This window comes from Eucyclogobius newberryi, unplaced genomic scaffold (assembly GCF_026437365.1).
Source record: "Eucyclogobius newberryi isolate DKJ021-1_F unplaced genomic scaffold, fEucNew1.0.hap1 SCAF_22, whole genome shotgun sequence".
NCBI classification, from domain to species: Eukaryota; Metazoa; Chordata; class Actinopteri; order Gobiiformes; family Gobiidae; genus Eucyclogobius; species Eucyclogobius newberryi.
In genome coordinates, this window is record NW_027315857.1 from 25,130,988 (window position 1) to 25,153,848 (window position 22,861).

A 22,861-nucleotide genomic window follows, 5' to 3' on the forward strand; every position below is an offset into this window, starting at 1 on the left:
AAGTGACATCACACCAGGGACACTCATACAGGAAGTGACATCACACCAGGGACACTCATACAGGTAGTGATATCACACCAGGGACACTCATACAGGAAGTGACATCACACCAGGGACACTCATACAGGAAGTGACATCACACCAGGGACACCTGTACACTCGTACAGGAAGTGACATCACACCAGGGACACTCATACAGGAAGTGACATCACACCAGGGACACTCGTACAGGAAGTGACATCACACCAGGGACACTCGTACAGGAAGTGACATCACACCAGGGACACTCGTACAGGAAGTGACATCACACCAGGGACACTCATTCCAGGTCAATGCAACTTTTTTGACATTCGAAACATTAGAGAAAATAAAATCACTCTCATATATTTTGATTTGTCAATAAAAAAAATGGCGACATTAGATGAGTTTTTTTCCCAGTGTTTGCTGGGTAATTTCCAAGTGTGATGTCATCGATTACAAACAGGAAGTGACATTATAAACCTAAAGAATGAGCTTTTCTGCGATTATGAATTGTAGCAACATTTTGAATATATAAAACTTCACTAGTTCCGCGAGTCGTCCAACCTGTAGGGGGCGCTCTGAGGTCTCTAACGTCTTTGAACAATGGCATTTTGTGAAACGATCATTTCACGGAGAAGAACCTTGTGCCAGTTTTCGTTTCATGTGAACTGGCCCAGCACGGAGTCAACACGTCCCGTCTCGCCGCCGCGCTCCGCTACGTCGCAGATCACCAGCGGGGGCGCTCTGCCGTTATCCTGGACGCACGGGTTGAAGTACGGACACACGGCGGCGCTGAACTCGCAGCCCGTGAAGCTGTAGACGTGCCTCTTCAGCGCGGCGTCGTAGAACGAGACCAGGCCGCGCTCGTAGTCCACGAACACGCCCACCTTCTGCGGCGCCGGCCCCTGCGTCAGCGCCAACGAGGGGCCGGTGCAGGCGCTCAGGCACCCGCGGCGACGGCAGATCGACCAGAAGCCGTTGTCGGGACGCACCGCGATGGAGCCTTTCCTCTCCACGGACTCGCGGGCCACGCCCACGTCCCAGTCGGTCTTGTCCCCGACCTGAACCGCAACACACGGCCCTTTAGTCACATGATGTTTCAGCTGAACATGGTTATTTTGAGTCTGAACATTGGCGAACGCTTATTTATCCGGCATTTTTTGAGACTTTTTGGGCAGTTGTGGAGAATAGTGGGCGATAGCAGTGATTTTTAAATTAATGATCAAAATGTTTCATATTAAAATGCATCAAAACTCTTCTACTTCAAAGAACATTAGCATGACTAGCATTATCTTGACTATGAACGATTGTGACAGCTCAGTATATGCGCAGAAAACCAAAACTATAAACAACGCATTTTTGAACATGTGAGAAATTTTAAGCAATGTCATTTTTCCCTTTCTGTTTCCTGTTACTCGTTAGTCTGGTGCCGTCGCTACGCCAACAACTCTTCTTACAATTAAAGTCTGTTTATCGCCTTACCTCGACGACCCAGTAATGTCGCCCGGAGTCGACGCTTTCTTTTCCCAAAACGCAGACGCAGGAGTCGAAGCGTTTGGCGCCGTCTGTGAGCGGGAGCTTCTTCTTCTGACTGCAGAGGTTCACCTGAGGAACACCAGCGCCGTTAGAACAGAAGATGAAGAACACTTTAAAGCTGATACCTCGGCCTTTCTGGCAGTTTCTGAGGGTTTTGATCGGTTTCGAGGTCATTGTTTCTACGAGACGCTTTATCTGAGCAGACACTGTGTCACACTCTGTAGCGTCCAGTTCTACTGTAAGAAACTTCAGAGTCTTATTTGACCAAGAAAACAACAGCCTATTTCCATTTGCACAATATAGATAAAATCAGAAGAATCCGGCCTAAAAGTGATGCTGAAAAACTTATCCATGCATTTGTAACTTCTAGATTAGACTACTGTAACTCCTGCTCACAGCAGGTCCTAAAAGCTCCATAAAAAGCTTTCAACTGGTTCAAAATGCAGCAGCAAGATTACTAACAGGAACAAAAAGAAGAGAGCACATTACGCCAGTGCTGAAGTCTCTTCACTGGCTCCAGTCGAGTCCAGAATCAAATTTAAACTCCTCCTCCTGACCTACAAAGCCATAAATGACATGGCCCCATCCCACCTCAAAGATGCTATAGAACCATATCATCCAAACAGAGCTCTTCACTCTCAGAATGCCGGCCTTCTGGTGGTGCCAAGAGTCTCTAAAAGCACAGTAGGAGGTAGAGCCTTCTGGTGGTGCCAAGAGTCTCTAAAAGCACAGTAGGAGGTCGAGCGTTTAGCGGGTCAGATTGATGTACAGTAAATCTGACAGAACTGTTTTATTCGTCAGATCTCTCCTTCACTGTGGAACTCCTCCAGGTTTCTACTTTTATCAGTAGATTTTATATGTAGTTTTTCCCGGCCGAGAAGGAGGATCTAAGGACAGAGGACTCTGGGACATTGATCCCTAGTCCCTATGAACATCGTTTAATCTGTTTTTTCACTGTCACCCCTCGTGGAAACTGCTGTTGTGATTTTGGGCATTACAAAGATAAATTGATATTTCTGATGGTTTCACAGGTTTCTCGCTCTCACAAACTCTTTATGTGACATTAGAAACACTTTTAGAGCTTTCTTCCAGGTTTGCCATCATAAAAAGGTCTATATTATGAGACTATAATTAGATGCAGACAGAGCACAGCGGTCTGATTTTGTCTAAAAGTCCTGCTTTCACAACAGAAGTGAGCTAAAATATCAAAATCGCTGTGTTTAATGCCAGAGAAAAGAAAGTCGAATCCCTTAATGTTATATTTACCTTCTTTCCGTCGCCGGAGATCTCCAGCCACCCCGAGGCGGTTTCTGGGTCGTACGTGACGTTCAGCGCGTACTGTTTCAACCTGTCCACTTCTGCGCCAGACAAAACACACACAAGCGCCAACGTTACCTCTGACTCTGCCAATCCAAGTGTTGCAGCGGCGACCCAAACACCACACAAACACCACCCAAACACCACCCAATTACGACCCAAACACCACCCAAACACCACCCAAACACCACCCAAACACGACTCAAACACGACTCAAAGACGACTCAAACACGACTCAAACACGACTCAAAGACGACTCAAACACGACTCAAACACGTCGCAGTCTCCGTCAACAAACCTTCCTCCATCAGCTTCTCGCTCAGCTTCCGGCAGATTTGCGTCAGCTTCTCGGCGGCCTCTCGCAGCGCGCCCGAGCAGTGGTCGGGATGAACCCTCACGCCGCTCCAGTCTCTCGTCGGAGGCAATTTGCTCAAGGAAGGAAAACTCTGCGGAGAAAACAACAACAATGGAGGCATTAGAACGGGGGTTGGGCAAACCTTTGGACTCGAGGGCCACAGTGGGTTCTAAAGTTTGAGCGAGGGGCCGGGCCAGGGACGGATGGAGGGTGTGACCATGCTGGAGTCCCCTCTGCGCGTGTAAAGTTCACAAGTTTTACGAGGGGAATGGTTCAGCTGCAGTGTAGACTCACACAGTGATTCATGATGAAACAGTGAAGGAAAAGAACATCCTGCTCAGGGTTTTCCTCTTTCACTTTGTCCTGGATTCTTTTCAGCAGCACAACGTTTTTTCACGTTAAATCTGGTGATCATCCGACGTGACATTAGCATGTTTTTACAGAAGAAGAAGAAGCTCGTTGGGAAAAGCTTAACAGAGAAGAAGAGGTCGACAGAAAGGTCAAAGTGCGCTATCTCTTGGGGAAATGCGGGCGTTACCAGGCGGTAAAGGTCAAATGAATTTGAATCCCGACTCATTTACTGCATGTCCTCCCTTCTCTCTCTCCATTACTTCTAATAAAGCCCCAAAAAATATGACTTGGCATGTTTGGCGGGCCAGAGTTTGCCTTCGTCTGTATTAGTATCAACCATTTACACCTGGAGTGAAATATGAAATATGAAGTGTGAAGTTGTTTAATCGTCCTATTTTTATAAATGTTAAATGTAAATGTAAATGTTAATGTTAAATGTAAATATTAAATGTAAATGTAAATGTTAAATGTAAATGTTAAATGTAAATGTTAAATGTAAATGTTAAATGTTAAATGTAAATGTAAATGTTAAATGTAAATGTAAATGTTAAATGTAAATGTTAAATGTTAAATGTAAATGTTAAATGTAAATGTAAATGTGAAATGTAAATGTTAAATGTGAAATGTTAAATGTAAATGTTAAATGTAAATGTTAAATGTTAAATGTAAATGTTAAATGTAAATGTTAAATGTAAATATTAAATGTAAATGTTAAATGTAAATGTAAATATTAAATGTATATGTTAAATGTAAATGTAAATGTAAATGTTAAATGTAAATGTTAAATGTAAATGTAAATGTTAAATGTAAATGTTAAATGTAAATGTTAAATGTTAAATGTAAATGTTAAATGTAAATATTAAATGTAAATGTTAAATGTAAATGTAAATATTAAATGTATATGTTAAATGTAAATGTAAATGTAAATGTAAATGTAAATGTTAAATGTAAATGTTAAATGTAAATGTTAAATGTTAAATGTAAATGTTAAATGTAAATGTAAATGTTAAATGTTAAATGTAAATGTAAATGTTAAATGTAAATGTAAATGTAAATGTAAATGTTAAATGTAAATGTTAAATGTAAATGTTAAATGTTAAATGTAAATGTAAATGTAAATGTAAATGTTAAATGTAAATGTTAAATGTAAATGTAAATGTAAATGTTAAATGTAAATGTTAAATGTAAATGTAAATGTAAATGTTAAATGTTAAATGTAAATGTTAAATGTAAATGTTAAATGTAAATGTTGCACAAACTCGATTCATCAACTGTTTTATTTTAGAGCCGTCACTTACAATCATTATTATTCAATATTGAGACTTTTTACATACATTTTTGACTGAATATATGTTGAAATGAGCTGACTGAAAGCTTCCAAAACAAGGATATTTGTGAATAAAAAATGCTCCACCTCCTGAAATAAGACAAACTGTATTTTATGTATTTTAAAATATAATAAAATCAAGATAAATATGACTTAATACCAGATCGTATTTGAGATATAGAAAATAAATAATACAATAAATAAATAAACAAATCAATCAATTTTAATATCATAATTTATTTCCTGTGCGGGCCTCGTAAACAGATAACTGTAAGATTGGATTATACTTAATTTTCTTTTTTGTAAATACTAATAAAAATTACAATAAAATGATGAATTCCAATTATTATTTGTATTGTTATTTTTATTATTACTATTACTTTGATTATTATCGATAGTATTGTTATTGTGATTATTCCTCTTACATGGATCAGACTTGTACCTGTAACAGAATCACAATCAGAAAAGGTTTATTTCCATTGTCACTGAACAGAATTCACAAACATCAGAACTCAGAATGAATAAGTCAAAAAAAGAACAATTAAAATCTGGGATGATGAATAAAAATAGGCTTACTATGTGTACAAATGTACAGTTGAATTCACATATGTAGTGCAGAAAGTGAACGGTGAGTGATTAAATGATGGTTAAAGTGACAGTGTTTAAGAAGTGTCCAGGGTGAGAAGGGTTGGCTGTGATCCGACCTGCTCGTCCAGAGTCCTGCAGAGATGAAGTCTGCAGCCGATCACCTTCTCAGCAGAGGGCGCTGTAGTCTCTGTTTGTCCCTGGCTGTGGCTCCAGCGTACCACACGGCGATGGAGGAGGTGATGGAGGAGGTGATGGAGGAGGTGATGGAGGTGAGGATGGACTCGATGATGGCCGTGTAGAACTGCTCCATCATTTCCTCTGGCAGCTTGTCTTTCCTCAGCTGCTTTCCTGAAGTCCACGATCATCTCTGTCTGTGTCTTCTGGGCGTTGAGCTCCAGGTTGTTACCGCTGCACCAGCCGGTCCATCTCCTCCTGTAGACAGACTCATCCCCATCCGAGATGAGCCCGATGAGGGTGGTGTCGTCATGGCGATGAGGGTGGTGTTGTCCGCAATCTTGATCAGTTTTACAGAGGCGTGGCTGGAGGTGCAGCAGTTTGTACAGGGAGAAGAGCAGGGGAGAAAGTGCACATCCCTGTGGAGCTCCTGTGCTGATTGTCCCAGTGTCTGAGACATTCTTCTCCAACCGCACGAACTGCCTCAGATCCGTCAGGAAGTCGGCGCTCCCCCTGCAGGTGGAGTCAGACACGTTGAGCTGGGAGAGCTTGTCCTGGAGCAGAGCAGGAGGTGGTGTTGATGCAGAGCTGAAGTCCACAAACAGGATCCTGACGTAGGTTCCCGGGGAGTCCAGGTGCTGCAGGTGAAGTGGAGAGCCAGGTTGATGGTGTCGTCCACAGACCTGTTGGCTCTGTAGGTGAACTGCAGGGGGTCCAGCAGGGGGGGAGGTGAAGGACTTGAGGTGGGGGAGGACCAGGCGCTCACATGAGGTGGCTCCGTGTGGTGTCCAGGCCGAGGATCTTACCTGTAACAGATGCAGGTGGTTCTGTGTGGTTTCCAGGTTGAGGATCTCGCTGCCTCTCGTCTGCAGCTCCTTGATCTCCATCTGCAGTTGGCTCAGCAGCTCGTTGGCCTTCTCCTCCACCTCGTCCTGCCTCCGCTGCAGCTCCTCCACCACCGCCGCCTGCTGCTGCTCCACCGCGCTGATCAACATGGCGCAGACCTGGACGCTCTCCTGCATCTCCTGCCCCGTCAGTTTCTACCAGGACAAACGTGACACTTGTTACCGCAAAAGTAAGTCACACATGATAAAGTGCTTTTGAGAGTATTTTTATGAAGGAAGTTCCCTGACTTTTCCCATTATTCATTATTTTCATGTTTTATTATTTATAAATTGAGTTTTTTGGGTCTAGAAGTGTGATAAAATGTAAATATATGATTATATTTGTATGTTAAAAGTTATCTGCATCATTAGCCTGGGGGGAGGGAAAGGCATGTATTTCTAATAACATGTGTGAAGATGTTGTAGAAGCAGCCGTGAGGAATGTTCCTCCCATCCTGGGGACCAGATGGGTAGAACATTCACCAAGGTTTTTATCTCTAAAGATAATACCAAAGAGTCATAAAAGACAAGTGCCTTGATGTGAAGCTGACCAATGAGAAATGTGACCCGCCTCCTTTTTATGTGTGATTTTAATAAAATGACTTGTAAGAGGGAGGAACGCTGAGATTGATTTTGGAAAGTCGTTCAGGTTGCTTACAACATCTTGACTCGGCTAAGCCTTCCTCTCCCTTGCAAGCCACACAAAAGACTGACGTTTCTGTGTCGTTTAATATTCTAAGTTGAATTATGTTCTCTGACTGTTAAGTAATAGCATTGATTCATGTGTAATTTCTTGACAAGAAGTTTGTAAAGAAAGAAATACACTCTTGAAACTATATTAAGAGTAAAAGAGGTGTTTTTAATTGGATTTTTTAAAATAAGTCTTTTTTATAAGTTATCTGTTTATTTGTCATTATGTGCCTAATCTGTTTTATTTAATTGATTTATTGATTTAATTAATCAATTAATTGCATTATTTTTTATTTATTGAACTGTATTTAATTATTATTTTTTAATATTTTTTTAAAAATCATTTTCTTATTTTTCTATTTATGTATTACAGTGAACCCTCGTTTATCGCGGGGGTTACGCTCCAAAATGAACCCGCGGGAGTTGAAATCCGTGAAGTAGAAACCTTTATTTTTTTTACAGTTATTATACAATGAAATACTCCATAAAACATTGAAAGCAAGAAAAAAAAACCTTTTTACAGGCCCAAGCATTTGTTTAACGAATAAAAATACTGTATAAACGTTTGTTGTTGTTTTAAGTTGAACTTTTTCTGCAATAGTTTCATCTTCCGCTGACTTTTGGACCCGACCGCAAGTGCCTTTTGTTAGTTTCTTAAGTTTCACTTCTCTAAGTTTCACTTCTCATGCCTGACAGCTAGGGGGCGATACTTTTCTGTTTACCAGAATGCAGAACACAATGCATGATGCAAATCCGTGAAGCAGCGAGACCGTGAAAAGTGAACCGCGTTATAGCGAGGGATCACTGTAATTGATTTTATTGATTTTATTGATTTTATCAATTTCATTCTTTAAAAATGTCTTTTTTTCCATTCATATTTTTATTTACTTATTTATTTATAATTATTTATATATTATATATTATTTGAATTAATTGTATTTTATTTCATTTTATTTCATTTTATTTCATTTCTCTGAGATCTAATCGAGCACTTTACTTTCAAAAGAGGACACAATAACGCGCACATTGCCACAAACCCCTCGCAGCTTCCACACTCACTTTGCTGGCGTCAACGTTCTGCTGGATCTCCTCGGTTTTGCGCATTCTGGCTTTGATCATCTTTTTGATCTCAGCCTTGGTTTCTTTCAGCGACGTCTGCGGAACAACAGAACATGAGCTACACCAGATCCATCAGGACCAGGACGTTCTGAACGCTGCACCGCGGAAGAGAACCACACAATAATTAACGATAAGGATAGAAAAGGACGTTGGTAAAGGAATAACATGGAAAGTACCGGAGTCGCTGCTTTTTTTTGGATCGATTTTAGTCCCTAAATGTTGGATTGCACTTTTCTTTGTTTTCATCGGCAAAACGTCCTAAAAACAACTCATGTCGAGGTCATTATTTAATCTGATCTTGAATTTCCTCAGCGCGGGACAAATTCAGGTTCTCTTATCTTATCTAAAACCAAAACAATGAAGGTTTTGGCTTAATATCTTGCAAATAAAGTGCCTGAAAGAATGATAATATGGTAATACTCAAAAAAACAATACTTTATATAAAAAAAAGGGCTTAATACCACTTGTTTTTAGACAATACAGTGCCATTTTCAACACAAACTACTTTCTTTACGTGGTTTTGTTCTGATAAAGCTCAAAAAACGTTCTAAAACTGTTCAGGAAAAGTCAGGTTTTGTCTCGCTGACCGTTGCTAACGAGCGTCCGGCTTCGACGCTCGTTGTAGCGTTTGGTTCTGGACACTCTTGACTCTTTACAAACTGTGACTGGTTCAGAAAAGTCGCATTTATCTGAGGGATTAAAGCGCCGTGACATCTTCAGGCTCAGAACGTTAGATGCTGAGCTCATTCTGGGAGGACTGCTATTCCTAGACTTTTACATGCAATTTTTAACCAACTACAGGTTGAAATATGGCGACTTAAGGCTTCTAGATTGACATATTGATGAATAAAGTGGTGTTACTAATGACAATCTGGCATTTTTTATTCTTTTTTACATTTTCATTTATAATACCACTGTCTATTATTAAAAAAGGTCCTATTTCAGGAAATTCAACAAAGCAGCGACCACCGTAGCCCTTTAAAGTTTAAAAATCAGAATTTTCAAGGGGAATAATATCTACATTATACAAACGCTTAAAGATTCTGGACAGTCAATCAACCATATATAACAAAAGTAAATGGGAAAAATAAGTTATATTTGTTTTGTCGGTTGAAGAGTGGGAAAGTAAATGTACAACATGTTTGTCTTTGTTATAAAAGGTCTTGTTTTTAAAGTCTGAAATATGACAATATTGACGAATAAAGTGTTTCATTTTTTAAAATCTGGCACTGTTAATTCTTTTTTGACATTTTGGTTTAATATTACAGCTGTTTCTGTTTTAAAGGCTCTTTTAGTCCAGGAACAATGATCAAGTACGTTCACTTTGCACAGTCGACTTATCACAGTTTTTCACTCATCAAGAGGGAAAACTGATCCGAACGTGACGTATTCGGCCACATTCCGATCCCCGGCGCTCTGAGCTGCGACCTCTCACCTTGGCGATCTTGCTGGCGCGGTCGATGGGCACGGCCTGGTGCTGCCGGTGCTCGCCCCGGCTGCAGCTGGCGCACACCGGCGTCTGCTCGGTCCTGCAGAACATCTCCAGCGGCTGGCTGTGCTTGCGGCAGAGGTGGCTGGTGTGGAAGGTGGCCGGGTCGGTGAGCCGGTGCCGCTGCAGGGCCTCGTCGCCCCGGTGCGGGCCCAGGTGCGCGTCGCAGTACGAGGCCTGGCACACGAGGCACGACTGGACGGCGGCGAGGCGGGGCCCGGGGCAGACGTCGCACAGAACCTCGTCCGGCGGGTCTTTGGAGCCGCTGGGGTCGGCGTCGCTCTCGCCCGACAGAGAGCTGGAGACGCAGGAAGGACAAGACTTTCACTCACAATTCACAACATTGACAGACGTTTGTTTCGCAGTTATGATATTCAGAACGTATCGTGTACAGTAAATCAGACAGACATGTTTTTAACATGTCGTTTAACATGTTCGGCTCTAAACGACGTGTCTATTTATGTCTCGGGACCGTCGGAAAAACTGCAAAGGATTTTTGGGCAACACGAAATTCCTGATTATTTTAAACCAGGACAAAAACTGGTTCACCCTAAGGACAAGATGGGATGTAGATAGTCCATTACAGGGTTGATAGTAAACAAAGAAGAGAAGTCCCAAGTGAAACCAAATACTCCCGTGGGTGAGATCTTTTCTTACGTCTGACGCTGACGTGTTCATGACATGTTCTTAACTCTGAAAGTGCTGCATGACGTGTTCATAACGTGTTCTTGCCTCTGAAAGTATTGCATGACGTGTTCATGACGTGTTCTTGCCTCTGAAAGTGCTGCATGACGTGTTCATGACGTGTTCTTGCCTCTGAAAGTGCTGCATGACGTGTTCATAACGTGTTCTTGCCTCTGAAAGTGCTGCATGACGTGTTCATGACGTGTTCTTGCCTCTGAAAGTGCTGCATGACGTGTTCATAACGTGTTCATGACGTGTTCTTGCCTCTGAAAGTATTGCATGACGTGTTCATAACGTGTTCTTGCCTCTGAAAGTGCTGCATGACGTGTTCATGACGTGTTCATGACGTGTTCATGACGTGTTCTTACCTCTGAAAGTGCTGCATGACGTGTTCATAACGTGTTCTTAACTCTGAAAGTGCTGCATGACGTGTTCATAACGTGTTCTTACCTCTGAAAGTGCTGCATGACGTGTTCATAACGTGTTCTTGTCTCTGAAAGTGCTGCATGACGTGTTCATAACGTGTTCTTGCCTCTGAAAGTGCTGCATGACGTGTTCATAACGTGTTCTTGCCTCTGAAAGTGCTGCATGACGTGTTCATGACGTGTTCATAACGTGTTCTTGCCTCTGAAAGTGCTGCATGACGTGTTCATAACGTGTTCTTGCCTCTGAAAGTGCTGCATGACGTGTTCATGACGTGTTCATGACGTGTTCTTGCCTCTGAAAGTGCTGCATGACGTGTTCATAACGTGTTCTTGCCTCTGAAAGTGCTGCATGACGTGTTCATGACGTGTTCATGACGTGTTCTTGCCTCTGAAAGTGCTGCATGACGTGTTCATAACGTTTTCTTGCCTCTGAAAGTGCTGCATGACGTGTTCATGACGTGTTCTTGCCTCTGAAAGTGCTGCATGACGTGTTCATAACGTGTTCTTGCCTCTGAAAGTGCTGCATGACGTGTTCATGACGTGTTCATGACGTGTTCTTGCCTCTGAAAGTGCTGCATGACGTGTTCATAACGTGTTCTTGCCTCTGAAAGTGCTGCATGACGTGTTCATGACGTGTTCTTGCCTCTGAAAGTGCTGCATGACGTGTTCATAACGTGTTCTTGCCTCTGAAAGTGCTGCATGACGTGTTCATGACGTGTTCATGACGTGTTCTTGCCTCTGAAAGTGCTGCATGACGTGTTCATAACGTTTTCTTGCCTCTGAAAGTGCTGCATGACGTGTTCATGACGTGTTCTTGCCTCTGAAAGTGCTGCATGACGTGTTCATAACGTGTTCTTGCCTCTGAAAGTGCTGCATGACGTGTTCATGACGTGTTCATGACGTGTTCTTGCCTCTGAAAGTGCTGCATGACGTGTTCATAACGTGTTCTTGCCTCTGAAAGTGCTGCATGACGTGTTCATGACGTGTTCTTAACTCTGAAAGTGCTGCATGACGTGTTCATAACGTGTTCTCACCTCTGAAAGTGCTGCATGACGTGTTCATGACGTGTTCATGACGTGTTCATGACATGTTCATGACGTGTTCTCACCTCTGAAAGTGCTGCATGACGTGTTCATGATGTGTTCATGACGTGTTCTCACCTCTGAAAGTGCTGCATGACATGTTCATGACGTTTTCTTGCCTCTGAAAGTGCTGCATGACGTGTTCATGACGTGTTCATGACGTGTTCTCACCTCTGAAAGTGCTGCATGATGTGTTCATGACGTGTTCATGACGTGTTCATGACGTGTTCTCACCTCTGAAAGTGCTGCATGACGTGTTCATGACATGTTCATGATGTGTTCATGACGTGTTCATGAGGTGTTCTCACCTCTGAAAGTGCTGCATGACGTGTTCATGACGTGTTCATGACGTGTTCATGACGTGTGCATGACATGTTCTTGCCTTTGAAAGTGCTGCATGACGTGTGCATGACGTGTTCATGGCGTGTTCATGACGTGTTCATGACGTGTTCATGACGTGTTCATGACGTGTGCATGACGTGTTCTTGCCTCTGAAAGTGCTGCATGACATGTTCATGATGTGTTCAAGGCATGTTCATGACGTGTTCATGGCATGTTCATGGCGTGTTCATGACGTGTTCATGGCGTGTTCATGACGTGTTCATTGCGTGTTCATGACGTGTTCATGGCGTGTTCATGGCGTGTTCATGACGTGTTCATGGCGTGTTCATGGCGTGTTCATGACGTGTTTATGGCGTGTTCATGGCGTGTTCATGACGTGTTCATGACGTGTTCATGGAGTGTTCATGGCGTGTTCATGACGTGTTCATGGCGTGTTCATGGCGTGTTCATGGCGTGTTCATGACGTGTTCATGACGTGTTCATGGCGTGTTCATGAGGTGTTCATGACGTGTTCATGACGTGTTCATGACGTGTTCATGGCGTGTTCATGACGTGTTCATGACGTGTTCATGGCGTGTTCATGTCGTGTTCATGGCGTGTTCATGACGTGTTTATGGCGTGTTCATGGCGTGTTCATGACGTGTTCATGACGTGTTCATGACGTGTTCATGGCGTGTTCATGACGTGTTCATGACGTGTTCATGACGTGTTCATGGCGTGTTCATGGCGTGTTCATGACGTGTTCATGACGTGTTCATGGCGTGTTCATGAGGTGTTCATGGCGTGTTCATGACGTGTTCATGACGTGTTCATGGCGTGTTCATGGCGTGTTCATGACGTGTTCATGACGTGTTCATGGCGTGTTCATGGCGTGTTCATGACGTGTTCATGACGTGTTCATGGCTTGTTCTCACCTCTGAAAGTGCTGCATGACGTGTTCATGACGTGTTCATGACGTGTTCTCACCTCTGAAAGTGCTGCATGACGTGTTCATGACGTGTTCATGACGTGTTCTCACCTCTGAAAGTGCTGCATGACGTGTTCATGATGTGTTCATGACGTGTTCTCACCTCTGAAAGTGCTGCATGACGTGTTCATGACATGTTCATGATGTGTTCATGACGTGTTCATGAGGTGTTCTCACCTCTGAAAGTGCTGCATGACGTGTTCATGACGTGTTCATGAAATGTTCATGACGTGTGCATGACATGTTCTTGCCTTTGAAAGTGCTGCATGACGTGTGCATGACGTGTTCATGGCGTGTTCTTGCCTCTGAAAGTGCTGCATGACGTGTGCATGACGTGTTCATGGCGTGTTCATGACGTGTTCATGACGTGTTCATGACGTGTGCATGACGTGTTCTTGCCTCTGAAAGTGCTGCATGACGTGTTCATGACGTTTTCATGACGTGTTCAAGGCGTGTTCATGACGTGTTCATTGCGTGTTCATGGCGTGTTCATGACGTGTTCATGGCGTGTTCATGACGTGTTCATGACGTGTTCATGGCGTGTTCATGGCGTGTTCATGACGTGTTCATGGCGTGTTCATGACGTGTTCATGGCGTGTTCATGGCGTGTTCATGACGTGTTCATGACGTGTTCATGGCGTGTTCATGGAGTGTTCATGACGTGTTCATGACGTGTTCATGGCGTGTTCATGACGTGTTCATGACGTGTTCATGGCGTGTTCATGGCGTGTTCATGGCGTGTTCATGACGTGTTCATGGCGTGTTCATGGCGTGTTCATGACGTGTTCATGACGTGTTCATGACGTGTTCATGGCGTGTTCATGACGTGTTCATGACGTGTTCATGACGTGTTCATGGCGTGTTCATGGCGTGTTCATGACGTGTTCATGACGTGTTCATGACGTGTTCATGGCGTGTTCATGGCGTGTTCATGACGTGTTCATGGCGTGTTCATGGCGTGTTCATGACGTGTTCATGGTGTGTTCATGGCGTGTTCATGGCGTGTTCATGACGTGTTCATGACGTGTTCATGACGTGTTCATGGCGTGTTCATGACGTGTTCATGGCGTGTTCATGGCGTGTTCATGACGTGTTCATGGCGTGTTCATGACGTGTTCTTGCCTCTGAAAGTGCTGCATGACGTGTTCATGACGTGTTCTTGCCTCTGAAAGTGCTGCATGACGTGTTCATAACGTGTTCTTGCCTCTGAAAGTGCTGCATGACGTGTTCATGACGTGTTCTTGCCTCTGAAAGTGCTGCATGACGTGTTCATAACGTGTTCATGACGTGTTCTTGCCTCTGAAAGTATTGCATGACGTGTTCATAACGTGTTCTTGCCTCTGAAAGTGCTGCATGACGTGTTCATGACGTGTTCATGACGTGTTCATGACGTGTTCTTACCTCTGAAAGTGCTGCATGACGTGTTCATAACGTGTTCTTAACTCTGAAAGTGCTGCATGACGTGTTCATAACGTGTTCTTACCTCTGAAAGTGCTGCATGACGTGTTCATAACGTGTTCTTGTCTCTGAAAGTGCTGCATGACGTGTTCATAACGTGTTCTTGCCTCTGAAAGTGCTGCATGACGTGTTCATAACGTGTTCTTGCCTCTGAAAGTGCTGCATGACGTGTTCATGACGTGTTCATAACGTGTTCTTGCCTCTGAAAGTGCTGCATGACGTGTTCATAACGTGTTCTTGCCTCTGAAAGTGCTGCATGACGTGTTCATGACGTGTTCATGACGTGTTCTTGCCTCTGAAAGTGCTGCATGACGTGTTCATAACGTGTTCTTGCCTCTGAAAGTGCTGCATGACGTGTTCATGACGTGTTCATGACGTGTTCTTGCCTCTGAAAGTGCTGCATGACGTGTTCATAACGTTTTCTTGCCTCTGAAAGTGCTGCATGACGTGTTCATGACGTGTTCTTGCCTCTGAAAGTGCTGCATGACGTGTTCATAACGTGTTCTTGCCTCTGAAAGTGCTGCATGACGTGTTCATGACGTGTTCATGACGTGTTCTTGCCTCTGAAAGTGCTGCATGACGTGTTCATAACGTGTTCTTGCCTCTGAAAGTGCTGCATGACGTGTTCATGACGTGTTCTTGCCTCTGAAAGTGCTGCATGACGTGTTCATAACGTGTTCTTGCCTCTGAAAGTGCTGCATGACGTGTTCATGACGTGTTCATGACGTGTTCTTGCCTCTGAAAGTGCTGCATGACGTGTTCATAACGTTTTCTTGCCTCTGAAAGTGCTGCATGACGTGTTCATGACGTGTTCTTGCCTCTGAAAGTGCTGCATGACGTGTTCATAACGTGTTCTTGCCTCTGAAAGTGCTGCATGACGTGTTCATGACGTGTTCATGACGTGTTCTTGCCTCTGAAAGTGCTGCATGACGTGTTCATAACGTGTTCTTGCCTCTGAAAGTGCTGCATGACGTGTTCATGACGTGTTCTTAACTCTGAAAGTGCTGCATGACGTGTTCATAACGTGTTCTCACCTCTGAAAGTGCTGCATGACGTGTTCATGACGTGTTCATGACGTGTTCATGACATGTTCATGACGTGTTCTCACCTCTGAAAGTGCTGCATGACGTGTTCATGATGTGTTCATGACGTGTTCTCACCTCTGAAAGTGCTGCATGACATGTTCATGACGTTTTCTTGCCTCTGAAAGTGCTGCATGACGTGTTCATGACGTGTTCATGACGTGTTCTCACCTCTGAAAGTGCTGCATGATGTGTTCATGACGTGTTCATGACGTGTTCATGACGTGTTCTCACCTCTGAAAGTGCTGCATGACGTGTTCATGACATGTTCATGATGTGTTCATGACGTGTTCATGAGGTGTTCTCACCTCTGAAAGTGCTGCATGACGTGTTCATGACGTGTTCATGACGTGTTCATGACGTGTGCATGACATGTTCTTGCCTTTGAAAGTGCTGCATGACGTGTGCATGACGTGTTCATGGCGTGTTCATGACGTGTTCATGACGTGTTCATGACGTGTTCATGACGTGTGCATGACGTGTTCTTGCCTCTGAAAGTGCTGCATGACATGTTCATGATGTGTTCAAGGCATGTTCATGACGTGTTCATGGCATGTTCATGGCGTGTTCATGACGTGTTCATGGCGTGTTCATGACGTGTTCATTGCGTGTTCATGACGTGTTCATGGCGTGTTCATGGCGTGTTCATGACGTGTTCATGGCGTGTTCATGGCGTGTTCATGACGTGTTTATGGCGTGTTCATGGCGTGTTCATGACGTGTTCATGACGTGTTCATGGAGTGTTCATGGCGTGTTCATGACGTGTTCATGGCGTGTTCATGGCGTGTTCATGGCGTGTTCATGACGTGTTCATGACGTGTTCATGGCGTGTTCATGAGGTGTTCATGACGTGTTCATGACGTGTTCATGACGTGTTCATGGCGTGTTCATGACGTGTTCATGACGTGTTCATGGCGTGTTCATGTCGTGTTCATGGCGTGTTCATGACGTGTTTATGGCGTGTTCATGGCGTGTTCATGACGTGTTCATGACGTGTTCATGACGTGTTCATGGCGTGTTCATGACGTGTTCATGACGTGTTCATGACGTGTTCATGGCGTGTTCATGGCGTGTTCATGACGTGTTCATGACGTGTTCATGGCGTGTTCATGAGGTGTTCATGGCGTGTTCATGACGTGTTCATGACGTGTTCATGGCGTGTTCATGGCGTGTTCATGACGTGTTCATGACGTGTTCATGGCGTGTTCATGGCGTGTTCATGACGTGTTCATGACGTGTTCATGGCTTGTTCTCACCTCTGAAAGTGCTGCATGACGTGTTCATGACGTGTTCATGACGTGTTCTCACCTCTGAAAGTGCTGCATGACGTGTTCATGACGTGTTCATGACGTGTTCTCACCTCTGAAAGTGCTGCATGACGTGTTCATGATGTGTTCATGACGTGTTCTCACCTCTGAAAGTGCTGCATGACGTGTTCATGACATGTTCATGATGTGTTCATGACGTGTTCATGAGGTGTTCTCACCTCTGAAAGTGCTGCATGACGTGTTCATGACGTGTTCATGAAATGTTCATGACGTGTGCATGACATGTTCTTGCCTTTGAAAGTGCTGCATGACGTGTGCATGACGTGTTCATGGCGTGTTCTTGCCTCTGAAAGTGCTGCATGACGTGTGCATGACGTGTTCATGGCGTGTTCATGACGTGTTCATGACGTGTTCATGACGTGTGCATGACGTGTTCTTGCCTCTGAAAGTGCTGCATGACGTGTTCATGACGTTTTCATGACGTGTTCAAGGCGTGTTCATGACGTGTTCATTGCGTGTTCATGGCGTGTTCATGACGTGTTCATGGCGTGTTCATGACGTGTTCATGACGTGTTCATGGCGTGTTCATGGCGTGTTCATGACGTGTTCATGGCGTGTTCATGACGTGTTCATGGCGTGTTCATGGCGTGTTCATGACGTGTTCATGACGTGTTCATGGCGTGTTCATGGAGTGTTCATGACGTGTTCATGACGTGTTCATGGCGTGTTCATGACGTGTTCATGACGTGTTCATGGCGTGTTCATGGCGTGTTCATGGCGTGTTCATGACGTGTTCATGGCGTGTTCATGGCGTGTTCATGACGTGTTCATGACGTGTTCATGACGTGTTCATGGCGTGTTCATGACGTGTTCATGACGTGTTCATGACGTGTTCATGGCGTGTTCATGGCGTGTTCATGACGTGTTCATGACGTGTTCATGACGTGTTCATGGCGTGTTCATGGCGTGTTCATGACGTGTTCATGGCGTGTTCATGGCGTGTTCATGACGTGTTCATGGTGTGTTCATGGCGTGTTCATGGCGTGTTCATGACGTGTTCATGACGTGTTCATGACGTGTTCATGGCGTGTTCATGACGTGTTCATGGCGTGTTCATGGCGTGTTCATGACGTGTTCATGGCGTGTTCATGACGTGTTCATGACGTGTTCATGGCGTGTTCATGGCGTGTTCATGACGTGTTCATGGCGTGTTCATGGCGTGTTCATGACGTGTTCATGGCGTGTTCATGACGTGTTCATCGCGTGTTCATGACGTGTTCATGACGTGTTCATGGCGTGTTCATGGCGTGTTCATGACGTGTTCATGATGTGTTCATGGCGTGTTCATGGCGTGTTCATGACGTGTCCATGGCGTGTTCATGGCGTGTTCATGGCGTGTTCATGACGTGTTCATGATGTGTTCATGACGTGTTCATGGCGTGTTCATGGCGTGTTCATGGCGTGTTCATGGCGTGTTCATGACGTGTTCATGACGTGTTCATGGCGTGTTCATGGCGTGTTCATGACGTGTTCATGGCGTGTTCATGACGTGTTCATCGCGTGTTCATGACGTGTTCATGACGTGTTCATGGCGTGTTCATGGCGTGTTCATGACGTGTTCATGATGTGTTCATGGCGTGTTCATGGCGTGTTCATGACGTGTCCATGGCGTGTTCATGGCGTGTTCATGGCGTGTTCATGACGTGTTCATGATGTGTTCATGACGTGTTCATGGCGTGTTCATGACGTGTTCATGGCGTGTTCATGGCGTGTTCATGACGTGTTCATGACGTGTTCATGACGTGTTCATGGCGTGTTCATGACGTGTTCATGGCGTGTTCATGGCGTGTTCATGACGTGTTCATGGCGTGTTCATGACGTGTTCATGGCGTGTTCATGACGTGTTCATGGCGTGTTCATGACGTGTTCATGACGTGTTCATGGCGTGTTCATGACGTGTTCATGACGTGTTCATGGCGTGTTCATGGCGTGTTCATGACGTGTTCATGGCGTGTTCATGACGTGTTCATCGCGTGTTCATGGCGTGTTCATGACGTGTTCATGGCGTGTTCATGGCGTGTTCATGACGTGTTCATGATGTGTTCATGGCGTGTTCATGGCGTGTTCAAGACGTGTCCATGGCGTGTTCATGGCGTGTTCATGGCGTGTTCATGGCGTGTTCATGACGTGTTCATGATGTGTACATGACTTGTTCATGGCATGTTCATGACGTGTTCATGGCGTGTTCATGGCGTGTTCATGACGTGTTCATGACGTGTTCATGACGTGTTCATGGCGTGTTCATGACGTGTTCATGGCGTGTTCATGGCGTGTTCATGACGTGTTCATGACGTGTTCATGACGTGTTCATGGCGTGTTCATGGCGTGTTCATGACGTGTTCATGACGTGTTCATGACGTGTTCATGACGTGTTCATGGCGTGTTCATGACGTGTTCATGGCGTGTTCATGACGTGTTCATGACGTGTTCATGACGTGTTCATGGCGTGTTCATGACGTGTTCATGACGTGTTCATGACGTGTTCATGGCGTGTTCATGACGTGTTCATGGCGTGTTCATGACGTGTTCATGACGTGTTCATGGCTTGTTCTCACCTCTGAAAGTGCTGGATGATCTGCACAAAGCCGTGGTTGATGCGCAGCGCCGGGCGGCTGCTGAACGTCTCTTTGCACAGCGGACACTCGGAGCGGGCCTTGGTCTCCCAGTAGCCCTCGATGCAGTCCAGGCAGAAGTTGTGGCCGCAGGGCGTGGTCACCGGGTCACTGTAAATGTCCAGGCAGATGCAGCACTTGAACTGCTCCTCGAACCACCCCGAGCTCACGCTGACCGTCCCTGCAACACGCCAAACACAGGATATGAGATGATTATTATGTCGTTGTGTTTAAATCGGGTTCAATGCATGAAAATGGGAGACAAACGTTAGCCTGAACAACGCAAGCTAATCTTGTGAACATGCTAACAACAAGATATTTTAAAAAATACATAATAAATAAATAAATACAAATAAAAATAGCTATTTCAGGTCATTATAAGGCTGGATTTACTAATCCTGACCCTACGTTTAGTCCAAACTGCTCTAATATGTGAACAAATAAACAAAATGTAAACTTGGCTGTGTCAATTTTCAGATTTAATTGCCCCAAATATTAGAATCAGAATCAGAATCAAAATCGGGTTTATTGCCATTTGTCATAAACAAAATTCACAGACATAGGAACTTGTCCTGGTGCAACACAGACAACAAAAACATAGAACACTAAATACTAAACGGCACGATACGTCATAAATATGTGCAGTTTGTCTCGACTTAAACACTTCTGATTCTCACTTCTTCTGAGTCATAATCATCGCTGTGAGCGCCGCATAAAACTATTACACACACATTTTACACTCAATTGTTCCATAGTATTCTAACCATACTTTGAATGTGAGTAACAAAAGCTGCAGCGTCAATTTAATATATGAGAGAATAAAAATTCAAAAATCCTTCTGCCAGTGTTTGCAAACTGAGGAGATAATAAAGCACACAAACGTTGTCTTCTTACCTTGAGTCGACATGACGACGGTTTGCTTCAAAAACAGTGTCAGGGGGACGCTGTTTACAGAGGCTTTAATACACCTGCCCCCTCCCTGCTCAGGTGAGTCACACACACCCACACACACCCACACACACTCACACACACTCACACACACACACACACACTCACACACACTCACACACTCACACACACACACACACACACACACTCACACACACACACTCACACACTCACACACACACACTCACACACACTCACACACACACACTCACACACACACACACACACACACACACACACACTCACACACTCACACACACACACACACACACTCACACACACTCACACACACACACACACACACACACACACACTCACACACTCACACACACACACACACACACACTCACACACTCACACACACACACTCACACACACACACACACACACACACACACACACACTCACACACACACACACACACACTCACACACACACACACACTCACACACACACACACACACTCACACACACACACACACACACACACACCATTGTCGCCTCAGATCCAGCTCGACAGGTTTCAGGGAGGTCGGGTTCTGCGGCTCGGCCCGGGACGTTGCTTCATTCGTTGTTCGTGGGCGTGGCCTGCGCTGCGGAGGCCTGTGCGTTACTTAAAAAGTCAGGGTGACGAGACGCCCCCTTGTACCCGGGACGGGACCAGTTTTGAGCCCTGTGTCCCACGCCCCTGTGTCCAGAACCACTGAGGGTTAGACCTGGTTTAGTCCTGGTTTAGCCCAGTTTTAGCCCTGGTTTAGTCCTGGTTTTGCCCAGTTTTAGCCCTGGTTTAGTCCTGGTTTAGTCCTGGTTTAGTGCTGGTTTAGTTCACTGGACACACAAAGGAAAAACATACTTTAAATGCAGCAGTTACAGTTTGGGTTCTGTCGATAGTAAAACACATTTGCAGTGTTTTTATATTTCTTTATATATATATATATATATATATATATATATATATAAATATACATTTTTGCTCGTCGTAGATGACAAAATATCAATATGGAGTTTGCCCTTTGACCTCTTGTTTCTGCCGTGTCACTCTCCGTTTATGATGTTTCAACATTTGCTCACATGTTTGTCTTTGGGTCTCCTCCCTGCACTTGTCCCGGGCCGAGCCTTCGCTCCACATTCATCATTCTCTGGAGAGTCTTACATCAGTGCGGGCAAAGTGCGGGCGAAGTGAGGGCGAAGTGCGGGCGAAGTGAGGGCGAAGTGCGGGCGAAAGTGCGGGCAAAGTGCGGGCGAAGTGAGGGCGAAGTGCGGGCGAAGTGAGGGCGAAGTGAGGGCGAAGTGCGGGCAAAGTGCGGGCGAAGTGAGGGCGAAGTGCGGGCGAAGTGAGGGCGAAGTGCGGGCGAAAGTGCGGGCAAAGTGCGGGCGAAGTGCAGGCAAAGTGCGGGCAAAGTGCGGGCAAAGTGCGGGCGAAGTGCGGGCGAAGTGAGGGCGAAGTGAGGGCGAAGTGAGGGCGAAGTGAGGGCGAACTGTGGGCAAAGTGCGGGCAAAGTGCGGGCGAAGTGAGGGCAAAGTGCGGGCGAAGTGAGGGCGAAGTGCGGGCGAAGTGAGGGCAAAGTGCGGGCGAAGTGCGGGCGAAGTGAGGGCGAAGTGAGGGCGAACTGTGGGCGAAGTGCGGGCGAAGTGAGGGCAAAGTGCGGGCGAAGTGCGGGCGAAGTGAGGGCGAAGTGAGGGCGAACTGTGGGCAAAGTGCGGGCAAAGTGAGGGCGAAGTGCGGGCAAAGTGCGGGCAAAGTGCGGGCGAAGTGCAGGCAAAGTGCGGGCGAAGTGAGGGCAAAGTGCGGGCGAAGTGCGGGCGAAGTGAGGGCGAAGTGAGGGCGAACTGTGGGCAAAGTGCGGGCAAAGTGCGGGCAAAGTGCGGGCGAAGTGCGGGCGAAGTGAGGGCGAAGTGAGGGCGAACTGTGGGCGAAGTGAGGGCGAAGTGAGGGCAAAGTGTGGGCAAAGTGCGGGCGAAGTGCGGGCGAAGTGCGGGCGAAGTGAGGGCGAAGTGAGGGCGAAGTGCGGGCGAAGTACGGGCGAAGTGAGGGCGAAGTACGGGCGAAGTGCGGGCGAAGTGCGGGCGAAGTGCGGGCGA

The 22,861-nt window shown here is 45.3% G+C and overlaps 1 protein-coding gene across 1 annotated transcript; it reads right to left on the bottom strand.

Annotated features, from left to right (window-relative positions):
- Positions 1–665: 665 nt before the first annotated feature.
- On the bottom strand, positions 666–20,738 carry LOC140372124 (zinc finger protein RFP-like). The gene is made up of 9 exons (XM_072459409.1): positions 20,726–20,738; positions 19,775–20,012; positions 9,798–10,149; positions 8,303–8,398; positions 6,476–6,709; positions 3,173–3,320; positions 2,824–2,915; positions 1,504–1,626; positions 666–1,082 (listed from the first exon to the last, which is right to left on the bottom strand). Exons 1-9 carry the CDS (start codon positions 20,736–20,738, stop codon positions 681–683), a joined length of 1,698 nt encoding a protein of 565 aa, XP_072315510.1. The 3' UTR covers positions 666–680.
- Between the last annotated feature and the right edge of the window lie 2,123 nt (positions 20,739–22,861).

Coding starts and splice junctions, on each gene's coding strand:
- LOC140372124 (XM_072459409.1), bottom strand. Junction 10,150..19,774: donor ATCATCCAGCACTTTCAGAG/GTGAGAACAAGC, acceptor CTGCGTCTCCAG/CTCTCTGTCGGGCGAGAGCG. Junction 2,916..3,172: donor CGAGAAGCTGATGGAGGAAG/GTTTGTTGACGG, acceptor TGTCTGGCGCAG/AAGTGGACAGGTTGAAACAG.